The sequence below is a fragment of the Hippocampus zosterae genome, chromosome 16, assembly GCF_025434085.1.
Source record: "Hippocampus zosterae strain Florida chromosome 16, ASM2543408v3, whole genome shotgun sequence".
NCBI classification, from domain to species: domain Eukaryota; kingdom Metazoa; phylum Chordata; class Actinopteri; order Syngnathiformes; family Syngnathidae; genus Hippocampus; species Hippocampus zosterae.
Genome location: NC_067466.1, coordinates 13,100,561 through 13,113,250, shown reverse-complemented (window position 1 = coordinate 13,113,250; position 12,690 = coordinate 13,100,561). Strand labels below are relative to the sequence as shown.

The 12,690-nt window shown below is 45.3% G+C and overlaps 1 protein-coding gene across 2 annotated transcripts; it reads right to left on the bottom strand.

Moving 5' to 3' along the window:
• Positions 1 to 302: 302 nt before the first annotated feature.
• On the bottom strand, positions 303 to 12,621 carry ltn1 (listerin E3 ubiquitin protein ligase 1). 2 transcript variants are annotated; one of them, XM_052046798.1, is made up of 32 exons: positions 12,454 to 12,621; positions 12,004 to 12,210; positions 11,659 to 11,757; positions 11,173 to 11,403; positions 11,041 to 11,093; positions 10,778 to 10,958; positions 10,487 to 10,660; positions 10,138 to 10,328; positions 8,784 to 8,934; positions 8,446 to 8,691; positions 8,071 to 8,364; positions 7,785 to 7,994; positions 7,477 to 7,518; positions 7,193 to 7,382; positions 6,698 to 6,937; positions 6,466 to 6,619; positions 6,128 to 6,278; positions 5,820 to 6,048; positions 5,573 to 5,729; positions 5,239 to 5,352; positions 5,010 to 5,137; positions 4,780 to 4,915; positions 4,455 to 4,599; positions 4,166 to 4,379; positions 3,818 to 4,055; positions 3,480 to 3,557; positions 3,213 to 3,399; positions 2,885 to 3,050; positions 2,588 to 2,808; positions 1,864 to 2,058; positions 1,488 to 1,655; positions 303 to 817 (listed from the first exon to the last, which is right to left on the bottom strand). In XM_052046798.1, exons 1-32 carry the CDS (start codon positions 12,493 to 12,495, stop codon positions 755 to 757), a joined length of 5,295 nt encoding a protein of 1,764 aa, XP_051902758.1. In that variant the 5' UTR covers positions 12,496 to 12,621; the 3' UTR covers positions 303 to 754. The 2 variants fall into 2 exon arrangements, with proteins under 2 accessions (XP_051902758.1, XP_051902759.1); XM_052046799.1 differs by having other exon boundaries at positions 5,820 to 6,030; positions 12,454 to 12,618.
• Between the last annotated feature and the right edge of the window lie 69 nt (positions 12,622 to 12,690).

Below are 12,690 nucleotides of genomic sequence, written 5' to 3'. Positions count from 1 at the left end.
GCGTAATTTCTGTGTGGAGTTCTCATGTTTTCCATGTGCCTGCTTGGTTTTTCTCCGGGTATTCCGGTTTCCTCCCACATTCCAAAAACATACATGGCTGGTTGATTCAGCACTTGAAATTGTCCTAAAGTGTGATTGTGAGTGTGAATGGTTGTTTGTCTATATGTGCCCTGTGATTGGCTGGCAACCAGTTGAGGGTGTTCCCCGCCTACTGCCCAAAGACAGCTGGGATAGTCTGCGGCACACCCTTGTGAGGATAAACGGATTAGAACGTGGACCGACAAATAACTGACTCAAAGAAAAACAATCCAGTTCAACTTTATTGTCTTGTGCAGCATGATGAACAGCTGCAATCAGACACAATGAGATTATCGCACATTATTCAGGCTGAGTACATGTGATGTCTGGTTGTATTTTGGAATTAAAATCTACTCTAACGATGAAGTGGTGTACCTGCGTGGATGTCACATTTCTTTACACTCCTAAATATTAGGAAAACATGTATGACCTTCGATTGAACACTGCATGCCTTTGTTCAGTTTGTAAAATAATTCCGTTCCAACAGTCACTTTTAAATCTGCAATATTTAAATCATTCACTCCCAAAGACATGTTTAACTGGATTGATTGGTGTCAATGTTCCAGACAGATCTTTCAACAAATTGTTGCTTTGGTCAAAAGGGGGCTCAAAAGGAAGGAGGTTCAGCAAATACGGTAATCATAACCGAATGAAGTTTTGAAACATGGCCTGTGCATTAGAAGAAGGACTCTCTGCACAGTGGACATGTGGACTTGTTGCTGGATGTGAACCATTTGTACTGCAGAGAGGAAGATAGAAGAGACAAGACACAGTTTCAACAAAGTGTGACAGAAAAGTGCTGATTAGTGGTCAGGGCATTTTACTTCGGCTACCGCAAAAAATCTGTCATGTATTTTCAAAAATGAACAGGCTGCTTGTCCTCTTACTTCAGACAGTGGAACAAGTGGTAAAAAGTGGTACCATTTGGAGTTGAACCAAATCTTTTGGGGAAAGATATGCCTCAAAGCCAATCGAAAATTCAAATTCAAACCATCATTAAGTGCAACTTCCAAACCTCTGGCGGTTCGGGAAACAAGATAAGCAATAAATGTAATTATGTTACCAAGCGGATGCTTAAGATGAAAGCATAATGGCGAATAAATAGCATCAAAATGACCGGCGAGGTTTGCCATCAAACGGCACGCTCTAATTAGTGTTAAAGTGTTTGTCCTTCTATGACAATTAAGTATTTTGTTTTGTTTTAAACATTGCCCTGTTCAGTTAATAAAGGCTTTATGATGACACAGTTTGAGTCTGGAAAATATTGATTCATTTTACATCAGTTGCTACGGCAACATTGGTATTGATATTAAGACATTTAATAGCAAATTCCAAACCAATGCGATGGATGCTATGCAGATGCTTTCCTTTAGAATGCTCCTGCTCTGACCGTAAGAGAAATGACTTACCAAGCACGCGGAGTGGAATTTCTTCTTGCAAGTACGACAGGCCTTCTTAGGCAGAGAGTAGTTGGAGCCGTGGATAACGGAGAAGCAAATCATACAATCCTCGATTCCCTCAAAGCGCTTGTCCACGTTGTTCTTCCACAGTGCCAGGCCTTCCATGATGGTGCCGTTCTGAACACATTCAATGCACCTTTATCAGGCTACATTGTGAGTGACTAGAGTGACACCGAACCTCAAGAGAAGCTTGATGTCGAAGCCAGGAACACGCATGTTCGTTTTAACATCGTAACCTCTTTTTAAAATCTAAAAGACACCGCACATGACAACATGTGTACCAGACTTTCCTGTTTGAGTCTATATAGCCCAAGTGTGTTGATACCTGATGAGTGAGGTAGGTGCTGAGCTGCAGCATCCAGTTCCTCCACTGCTGCACAGAGACGCCCACCCGCCTCCCGCTCTCGACCACCACAGAGCCCAGAGGGTGACTCTGCGGCAGCTGAATCACCAGCTCGATGAAAATCTCGTCCACCGAGTAGGTGGCAATCACCTCCCGCGCGGCAGAGCGGGCTTTTACCTGAGGGGACAGGAGTAGAAGGTAGTTACAAGGAGTATAAACCACCATCTTCCATTATGACTTCGCGCCATACATACAGCCTACGATTGGCGCACATTGGACTTACGATTAGGTAAACCAGCACGTTATGACTCATGAGACCCAACACAAGAGCTGTACTCCCACAGATAATTTCCCAACAGCACACGATCCCTCACTAAGTGGGTTCTTTGGTGTCTGCTTTACACCTGCCTGCCTGCCTGCCTGCAAAACACCTCAAACACATTCCTTACCTATAAGGGTCACCAATCGCTGCCACTCATTCCTACCAATCATACCAAATGTTGAAACAATGTATAAGAAATCGATGTTAGCAATCAGAAGAATCTAAGAATTGTGGCATGCTTTCATGGGCGTCATAAAATTATGTGGGCGGGGAGGGGGTGGGCAGACCTGTCTTGAGTTTGACACACTCGTTTAGTAAAATACATTGACATGGGAGAAAAAAAAAACCCAAACAGAAATCAAATAAAACTGACTGTAATCTTACCGTCATGCTTTCAAACATTTGCGTGCTGCTGTGGACCGACGAGATCTCCTGCGCCGAGAGTACTGGACTGACGTATTTGGTCGTGAACTTCTCCACGGTGCCACTCACACGTTTCTCCTGACTATTCCACCACAGCCGCACCATAGCGGGCAAGTCCTGCACCGTGTCATAGTAAACGCTACACGCCAGGTGGGGTAGCTCCCGCTCGATGTCATCACTTTCTGTGAGAGGAGGAAAGATTAGTTTCATTGTCGCTTTCTGTTGCCAGTGACTGACACCGTGGCTTCGCATTCTTACCATTAACCGCCAGAGTGAGATTCTCTGTGAAGTAGGTTTTGGTGTCTCTCGTTTCTGCTGATTGGCCCGGAAAGATAGGATTCTCAGGCATCAGTTTGAAGAGGTGAAGGAGGAGCTTGCTGAGGGAGGAGGTTTTCTTAAGATACTGGGCATAATGGGCACGCAGCTGAAAATGAATCACGAGAGTGATCAAATCAACACATATTCCCTTAAAAAAAAAAACTCAATACTGTGTCCTCCTGCTAGATTGCGGTTCGCCGTTCCTGCCTCACGCTATAGCTCAGATAGGTTTATTACAGGCAAGTCTGAAATTAGACTTTGGACTCACATGGGAGGGCGATGACCTGAAAAAGGTGAGAAGTAGCTTCCAGGCCAGCAGGTAGCCCAGGATGCACGAGTACTCCACGCTGTGAGGCGAGACCATCGCAAACTCTCCGACTTGAAGTCCTGCCAGGATGCTGTCGCACAACTCCTCACACGTTGACAGCACTGCCATCAAAGCAGCCGGAGGAGAGCTGAACACAATAAAGAAGCCTGGGTGATTCTTTCTCATCCGGTGCTGCATATTTTACGTGGCCCAAAAACTTGGATTTACAGGTTTGGCTCATCACCGTCATCTTCAGACTTGCTGCCGTCTCCTTCTCCATCACATTCAGGCAGTTGAGGCATGACCCTGAATTGACAAGATGGCATCTCCTTTAGCCCACTTCGTTTATTACAGGCCCATAAGCCAAAGGGTTACAGCTTAGGTGAGCTGCTCAGAATGGCACGATGTGACAAAATACTTCAAGGAGCTGAGTGATGGAACTCTATATGTAGTGATGATTGCCTGGGATGTGGGTTTCCAGTCTTATCCCATTAATCGGTATATTATATATAAGTAAATATTAAGGACATGAAATAATTGCTGGCTAGAGATATTTAAAGTCTTACTTTGCCAACAAGTGGTAGACCGTGACTTGAAGAGGGCGGGCCTTGAAGACAAGCAGAGGACAGAAAGTGTTGAGAAGCGTCTGGAGAGGCTGCGGCAGGTTGGTCTTCTGGTCTGCTACAAATTTTGCCGGCAGGGAGTTCTGGTTCAGCTGCTGCACGGGCGCATAGGTCAGAGCCACGCCGAACGACTGCAGCACCGCCAGAGGAAAGACGGGGTCATCGGGTTCTTTGAAGGCATCTGCGCTCAGACAAGAGCAAGCAAGACTATTTTAAAATAAATCTGTTGCACTAAACTGTAAAGTACTCAACAGGAGAAAGCTTTTACTTTCACCATAAATTGAAGACTACCTGTGATATTGACAGGCATGGGGAAGAGCAGGTTGTAGATTCCGTCAACAAAAAAATCTTGCCATTCTGCTACCAGTTCTGACGGAAGCTTCTCCAGGACATCAGGCGGGGCTGACGCAAAGAACCGGCTTAGGTTCACAACCAGAGCAGCGCTTTCGCATGCAAGCAGCTGCACCCATGGATTCCACAGGCTGCTCACGTTCTCGCTGGCCACCTGAAATTAGAGAAAAGCCAGCGGATAAGACGTCAACATGTAGAGGAGACAAAAGAGGTGACGGTGGTAGCTCACCTCCAACCAGGCTAACATTGCACAGAGTAAGAAATCCCACTGGCTATTCCCGAGAATTGTCGGACAGCGTGTCACCAGCCAGGACAGGAACCGCATCAGTTCCACTGTAAGGTTCAGCTCTTGTGTAGTTGCCTTGGATAGGTCACTGATAAACCAAAGGCGAGATATTTGGCAAAGAAAGCAGTTTTACAAACAATCGCTCGACACTTCATTTAATGCATCTAAGATCCAATACTGTAGCGATTTTTTTATTCAATAATTAATTTCAGTAGTTTAATATTAAAAAGTAAAATTTGTTGTGGCTGATGACGACATATGGTCTTACCTGCCAAAGAGGAACCAATCCTCTTTATGGATCCTCCACTCCATCATAGTGGACAAGATGGCCGGCACCACCTCTACCTCCACTTGCGTGTCAGCTTGCAGACAACACAACAGCACCACCACATTCCCGTACACGTCTGGGATGACAGCAACAACAACAAAAAAAGAAACTTGGTGAATCTCTTGCCTGACTGAAAATGAGGGGACACGCATTGTGCTAAGTCTTTTTACTGTCATCTTCTTCCCAGTTGATGATTCCTGCCGTCGCCAGGGCAACCAGACTCTGTCGCTCTTCCTGTGTCATAATGGGGCAGAGCACCTGCAGCGTACTCAGTTTGCTTGGTGACATTGGGCACAAACTGAGACATGAAAACAAAGCAAACATACATTTTAAGCCTGCTCAACTAAAGTCCTGTGGCATTAAAAAGGTATTCGTGAGTACAGGATTATTGTCACTGACCTATCCACAGAGCCGTACAGCTTCCTCAAGCTCGCGCTGTGAGTGGCTGCCAGGTTGTGGGTGCGAATGTAATTTTCCAGCGTCAGAGACCACAGACCACCAAGCTCGACTGATCTATGGGGTAAATTGTAGCAGATCATTTTATGCCGCTGCATAAGAGCTGACCATATTTACAGTATCTGCCATGCCCTATTGTAACTGTAAGGAAAAAAAACTGCTCTTCAGCAGTGATATCAACAGAACAAAACTGTCCAGCGTGATCTGCCAATTAAAGTGGGCCATGGTCATCATCAGTATATTTACAGCTTCTTACAAAACACGGAGTGAACCTGACCTTGAGTAGAGCATCTCCAGCAAATCTGTGGTTGCAACCAAGTCATGCAGACCTTCAGATAGCTCCCACTCAGTGAGAAGGCCGTGATAGGTGGACACAAGAGTGGGGGCATGCTCCACCTCCTTACACCACTGCAGTGCATATAGCAGCTCGGCAACTGACACATGACAGAAAAAAACACATTAAACAACATGTATACATACAGGTACATACAGGAAAGAAACTATAGTGTGTGGTGCAAATGTACCCGTGTGCATCAGGTTTGGCAGCTGTCGTTGGCACTTGTCATTCTTTTGGTTCCAGTTTGAAAGTGAGGCAGCACGAGACACCTTTCCAAGCAGGGCGCATATGCATAAATGGGCTGGTAAGACTTTGGCCATTTTCAGTTTCCACATGTCCTCGCGGGAGGTCTCGCAAACTCCTCTGTAACGGCTCGCCAGCAAAGGTGCCTTGACCCACTTCAGAGGAGACAGGTGCTTCATGTCAAAATCAGCATAAATAAAGAGCACAGCTATTCCACAGACCTGATGAGGTTTACAACACTGGTTATCTTACATGTGAAGGCAAGGCCTGTCTGAGTTTTGCCCATCCATTGATGTTGGGCATCAAGTGGGTAAAGAAATGGGAAAGGATGGCAGAGTCTTGACCGCAGACAGAAGTGATGGTCTCCACGACACTCTGTACAGCCAGGACTAAATATCGCAAACTAAACATGACACAAACAAAAAAAAAAAAAAAGGATGATCTGGCTCTAGTTCAATTTCATCTCATCATATGCTGTCAAATCGCATCACAGTAATTTGAATTTCATCCGATCTCTCTCTATATCTGGAAATATTTTCGTCATATTAAATAAATAGTTAATCATTGAGATTGGAGGTGAAGGTTTGTACCTTTTGATGTCCAAAGACGCAGTGAGTAATCTGCTCTGCACCCAGATGGCAGCACTGTGCAGGAAACCACCTTGTGCCACTTCATACTCAGAGTGCTGGACCAGTGACTGGACCCCGGCGACACATACCTTCCCCAATTTATCTAAGAGGGAGTCTGTCAGGAAAAGATCAATACACATTAGCTCGCGAGCAAAGATCCGATGTGATTGTGTGGCGTGTCACAAGGTCCCACCAGACAGATAAGTGTGGGTTTGATCTTGGGCGATGAGCTGAAAGACGGTGAACAGCAGTTCCTCGGCTGAAGGAAGGAGCAGACAGTTTTGCACAGACGAGAAGAAGGTGGAGGCCACGTCGCAGATGAAGGACACAAGAGGCTCTATGTTGCCTGCGTCTGATAGACTTTTGGTCTCAGACAACGTTGCATGCAGGTTCTCTAAGATCTTCTCCATGTACGCCGCCCCGATCAGAGGTTCTAGTGTGCGCAAAAAATAATAATAATAAATACAATGTCAGAGTGGATTTTTCAGGTGAAATTTAAGAGAGCAGACATTTTGATTGAAATTTGGAGGTGCTATAAGGTAGAAAAACATGGAGAGCAGCATTATAGACAGCCTCCCTACCCAACGGTTGTACTTTACTTCAACAGTCTTTTAGGGCTTTAAGTGTCTCTACTTCTACTGAAGTACAGTGTGCGACTAATTTGGCAGAGACACGATGACTTCACTACCATTGTTGTGATGCTGTGAGAGAACCAAGCTGATGAGGGTCCAACTGTGGCGGCTGCTCGAAGAGGCAAAGCTGGAGCAGCCAGGTCTGACCTTGCAGAGCTCCTGGGTCAAGGCGAGGAGATGCTCGCCCAGAGCTGAACCTTTGAGCCACTCTCTACAATTCGCAAGCGTGTCTTGTTCAGCACACGCCTGGTGGGGAGGACAGCAGAAAGTTGGAGTCGCATGATGCGGCAATTTATGTCATAACACTCTTGTGAGTCCTGGTGAAGAAATTGACACATACCCTCTGGATGATTTGCAAAGTGATTCCACAATGCAGTTCCATCTGCAAAGAAAAACCCATTAAACCATGAATAAAACGAGGGGCCATCAACCATAGAGTATGTTACACCTGAGACTATGCTATTCAGTAAATGAAAGAAATATCCATCTATGTGTTCTCTGAACCACTTATTCTCACCGGCTCTATATTTGTACAAATACAAATCCATATGCACGCAGCCCAAATCTTCTCTGTCACTGTATCAAGTAGATCTCTCAGTACTCAAGTGGTGCACAGCTTTCGAAAATGGCTGGATGGATGGATGTTACCGCAGTAATGTGGTCAAGGATGCGGGTGGTTTCCTGGCGGCTGCAGCAAGACAATGAGCTGAAGACCATCTCCACGAGGTGCTCCGTGTCTGTCCGCTCTTTGTCTGCCAACCACGGCACCACTCGTTCCAGAAGGAAGCGCACGGCCGGATTGTTTGCACGCCCCTCGGCTCTCGGCTCGCTGCCTTCATCATCCAACTCGACTAACGTCTGAGACAAATTATGTTTCATGGATGAACTGGCTCCGGTTCCACTTCATTACAACACGGGCGGGGGGGATACTTACAGTGAAGATATTAGTTGTGTGAAAAGACTGCAGCAGCAGGGAAAGGAAGACAAGGTGTCTCTCGGAGCTTCTCTCATTGACATGCACCAGGCACAGTTGCACCAGCTGGCACACCGCTTCCTCAAAATGGCGCGTCTGCGGAGAGCTGCACACATTAGCCGACGTGAGCTCCGTCTTCACCACCTCGCCTCCCTCCGTGCCAGGCTTGTCACCATCTTCAGATTCAGAAAAACTGATCTTGACGGACTTCTTCAGCGTATGTCTTTTGTTGACTCTTTCTGGGTAGCGCATCACCTGCAGGGATGAAAAACAGCGAGGGCTCAGCCGCATTGATCTGCCCGAGTCCATCTTGAGGTGGAAATTGAGAACACTGACTTGCAGCAAAGCGGCGATTCCCTCCAAAGCCTGTAGAGATGCTTCCTCGCTGTCTGTGTGGCGGGTAAACACAATGCCGAGCTCCTCCCAGAAGTCTGCCACAAGTCCTTGAAAGACATCCCTGTGTCCTTTAGATTCTCCGCTTACCCTCTTCTCCCAGGAAACGAGCATTTCGGTGACCAACAGGAACAGGGGACCATTCTGAAGTGTGGGGTTCTCAAAAGCCTTTTCAAGTAGCGGCAAGAGCTAATACAGAAAAGGGACAATTAAGAATTTCTTCTTCTTTTTTTTTTTTTTTACATGGTGAAAAACATCAAATTCAACTGTTTAATTTTCACCTGCTGTGAAATAAGCATGGTCCGGATTTTGCACTGATCTTCTTCCTCCTGTGCTGAATGGCACAGAATGCAGAACCTCAAGCACTCTATGGTAGCAGTCACAATAACGGCACTTTCTGAGGGGCTATTGGCTGCACGCTCACTGGAAATGCTAAACATCGAACACACAATAAAAGGGTAAAGGGAGTGAGTCATGATTTCTTGAGATTGTCAATGTAGCAATCAATCGGGGATTTTCCAACATACATGTATAACATTCGGCGGAGGCTGCCTGTGCCTGATTTCGAGCCGTCTCTGGTTCTTAAAGCTCTGACATCTAGAAATCCACGTTTTTTCTTTTTTCTTTTTTTTGCTCCATTATTTGACCAACGTGGAAAAAGCAATCAATGAAATTTCTCACAACCATTTTCAACTACCATTTAACAATTAGCAAAATGGAACCTGATCAATGTTAACTGTAGATGCATGCACTAGTGATATTCTACATTTTTTCCATTTTAGTGTAATATATGACTTAAATGAAAATGTTAAACAACAACAAGAGCATGTAAATACATTGGGGGGGGGGGGGCTGTGGTGGTTGGTATAGGCCCCCAGGCCAAAGATCAGTATGTTACAACGTCTGCCTCAATTTAAGGCAGGGGGGAAAAAAAGTTAATATTGTTAATGGCGTACCGGCTTAGAGAAGAGACTGCAAATAATTGGGCCATAGACACTTCTTATAAAGATAAGGATTTCTGCGCAAGACCAAGAACATTATCAGAGACCCAGACAGCAGCATTAAGACCAGGAGCTGCATTATATTATCTTGTCCAGACACTTTATCCGGGCAATGTCACCTTTAGTCAACCTCTCCTCATACATACATATTATTAAATGAGATTAAATGCTTCTCCCTGTTCCAAAAGTCCCTCTTGCCTGCCCAATACTATTTTCATCGCAAAAGTGAAGAAAGCTTTTGTACGGATATATTTTTTAATTGATTATCTTTTTAATGTTTTGAACCGCTGTTCCCAAACCAGTGCTGTAAGGAGCAGAATATTGCTGGCCAGAGGGACCGTGTTCTTGTTCGTCTTTGAATAGGAAACGACACTGAACCAACGACTCCTCTACTGGTTGCAACCAAAGAATGCACCTGATTTGCCTCATTTACTTCAATGCGATGCACTTCTGTCACAAGAAAGTACTGGTTCCACCAATATAGGACTCAGCAATCATTTTGTTTGTGTTGTAGTATTTGCTTTAATAGAATTGTTTAGTATCCCTGTATAGCACAATTTACTGTGTCCCTCGCAGAATGACAATAAAGCTTGATCACACAGTCATGTGGAATGAAAGCAAGTGGAAGACTTACCCAAGTATGAGTGAGGTGAAGAAAGTAGTGTGGAACTCCAAGGCTGGGTCGGTGACTTGTTGAGGCAGTTTGCTAAGTAATGGCATCAAATTGGGATGAAGGGCTTTAGCCATGCCTTTGCCCCCTTCTTTTAAGAGAGACCAAAGTTTTGGCAGGAAGCCCTTCTTTGGGTTCACGTGTGTCCAGCAGTCCTACAAAAGCAAAGATGTTCAGGTGGTTTCAGCCTTAAACACACAAGCGGGCCCACGCAAAATAAAATGATCTAAGCATTACATCAAGAATGGCCATTGAGAAAAGCAGTGTAAATGAAGCTTTCAGGAGCAAAATATCCGAGAAAAGAGGTGCTTACAGATATGGAGGACGCTACGTGGAGAACAGACTCCCACACCGCAGGTAGCACTAGCGGGTCCGTGTCGTCGATGCTGAGGAGAACAGCTGGGCAGAGACGCGGTGCCTCACTTTGCGCAAGGCTTGGCGTCAACTCGCACACAGCGCATAGCATCTCGAAGAAAGCTCCTCTTACCTGTGAAGTACCGGTACTCATTTTACTTACTACTCACTCTCTGTCTATGCTAATTTAAAGCCAAGAAAGAGGATAAGTCTGAAACACATTTCCCATCATGCTTTTTGTGAACGAGACCTGAGGTGCCTTGTGTCTGCTGTACTTCCAGAACTTGGCAGGGTTGACAAGATGAGCTAGTCTGTGCTCCATGGTGGCCATGTCATTCTGGGGCAGCAGGGAGAGCAGTCTCTTCACCCCAAGAAGAGAGCTTGTCAACATGCGCAAATATTTGGCTTCTCGCTCATCCTCTGTCACGGTCCTGGCAAAAGAAAAAAAAGGGGTGACATTTCTATTTAACATGACGAGCAGCAGTGACATCAGGATGACTTAGGTTGACTTACTGAGCATCACTGAGAGTGTCTGCAGTATCCTTTAATAAAATATCTTGAAGTACCTGCAGTATAAAAAAATGATTTCAGACATATAATGCGGAATGAACCTCTCCCCCTTTTAAAGACACCATTACCACTCACATTAAGGATCTCATCTTTGCAAAAGCTGAGAGCTTCCGGCTGCTTGGCGGCCGAGAAGGCGGCCTGGAAAGCTCGGCGTGCAGCGGAAGCTGCCGGTGTGTATGTATCGCATTGGGACAGAATCCAGTGGCCCATCAAGCTCTTCAGAAAGGGAGCCAAGCTGCGGCGTACCTTCAGCACCAGCTGCTCAAGAGCCAGCTGGGTGGCCTCTCTGATGCGCCGATCATGGTCCTAAAAGACACACACACACAGACACACAAAAACAAAATAGTAGCCCATTTGCAACAGACATTGTATTAAATGTCTCACCAGTTCCGTCTTTAAAAAGAAGATCAGACTTAGTTGTTATTGACATTCAGAGCCGTAATACGTGTTTATTTTTGTAATAAAGGTGTGTCATGCAAAAGAAGCAATAGTTTTGACGGCCTAGGGGAAGAAAGAGAATTTTTGACCTGAGTGTTAAGTAATGCCGGATGGGCTACTCACCACCGAAATCTTGCAGTATATTCGAGGCCAATACGGAAGGACCCCTTTAACATCTTCAGCGCCACGCTCCTGACACATGGATCCAAAGTCCTGCACAGCCTGGAAAAAGCAAAATACCTCAGTAGATACATTGTGAAATTTGAACACCATCAATTCAATAATTTTCTGCATGGCTTGTTATCTTTAGGGCCATGTCAAAGTTAAAGACATTTGTGCTGCAGAGTGCATGGTGTTGTAATGCTGATAGTATGCGTCATAATATTTCTCTCACTTTGGTGGTGTATACACGTACATGCTGATAATTTTCCGTTGTCTCTGTTGGACACTTTCAATGCATTAACTTACCTTCAGTCTGGTGACGACATCCCTTTTGGAAAGTTTCCTAAGCACGAGTCTGAATTCTGCATCGACAAGGGTGTCGAGCTCCTCAGCGCCATGGAAAGCAGGCACGTAGCTCAACTCCGAAGAAACCGTTGTATCGAAACCAACGAACCCCGGGATGGCGCCACTTTCCCGGGTCAACACCTCGGCAGCCCGGCCGCTACTTGACGGCTATAGTAAGAATAGGTAAAGCTGTAGTTTAAGTGGCAAACAGAAAACCAAAACAAACGGACAGTAGTAATGCCGTAAATGTAGACAACTGTACAGTACTGAACACTGGGACAAAAGTAAACAGACACGTCTAAGAAATCCAAATGATTTTCTTCATTGGGAATGCCCTAAAACGTCTTCGCTATTGCATTCGTTCATGAATTTTGGCTCAAGTTAACACAGTGACAGGTAAACGATACTTACCCGAACGTTGCCTTTAGTTCGTTGTTTATTTTTGCCCCCCATTGAGTGCTGAAAATGATGTAAATTCGGTAATCTTTATTATAGCCACGAAAAAGTTAGAGTACCTTGACACACGACATGCTACATGTGAGGATACGGAAATGGATTGATTTTAAACATTTTCAAAATAAAACAAGAGCCAAGCAGACTGCTGCATTTAAGATGTTTGTGAAAGGTTTAGGATCATTCTCGGTGACA

Bases quoted from the DNA above. Each gene is read 5' to 3' on its own strand.
- ltn1 (XM_052046798.1), bottom strand. From the start codon at position 12,495: ATGGGGGGCAAAAATAAACAACGAACTAAAGGCAACGTTCGG. The intron at 11,094-11,172 runs GTGAGTGGTAAT...TTTATACTGCAG, and splicing joins GCAAAGATGAGATCCTTAAT to GTACTTCAAGATATTTTATT. The intron at 8,692-8,783 runs GTGAAAATTAAA...TTTCTGTATTAG, and splicing joins CCATGCTTATTTCACAGCAG to CTCTTGCCGCTACTTGAAAA.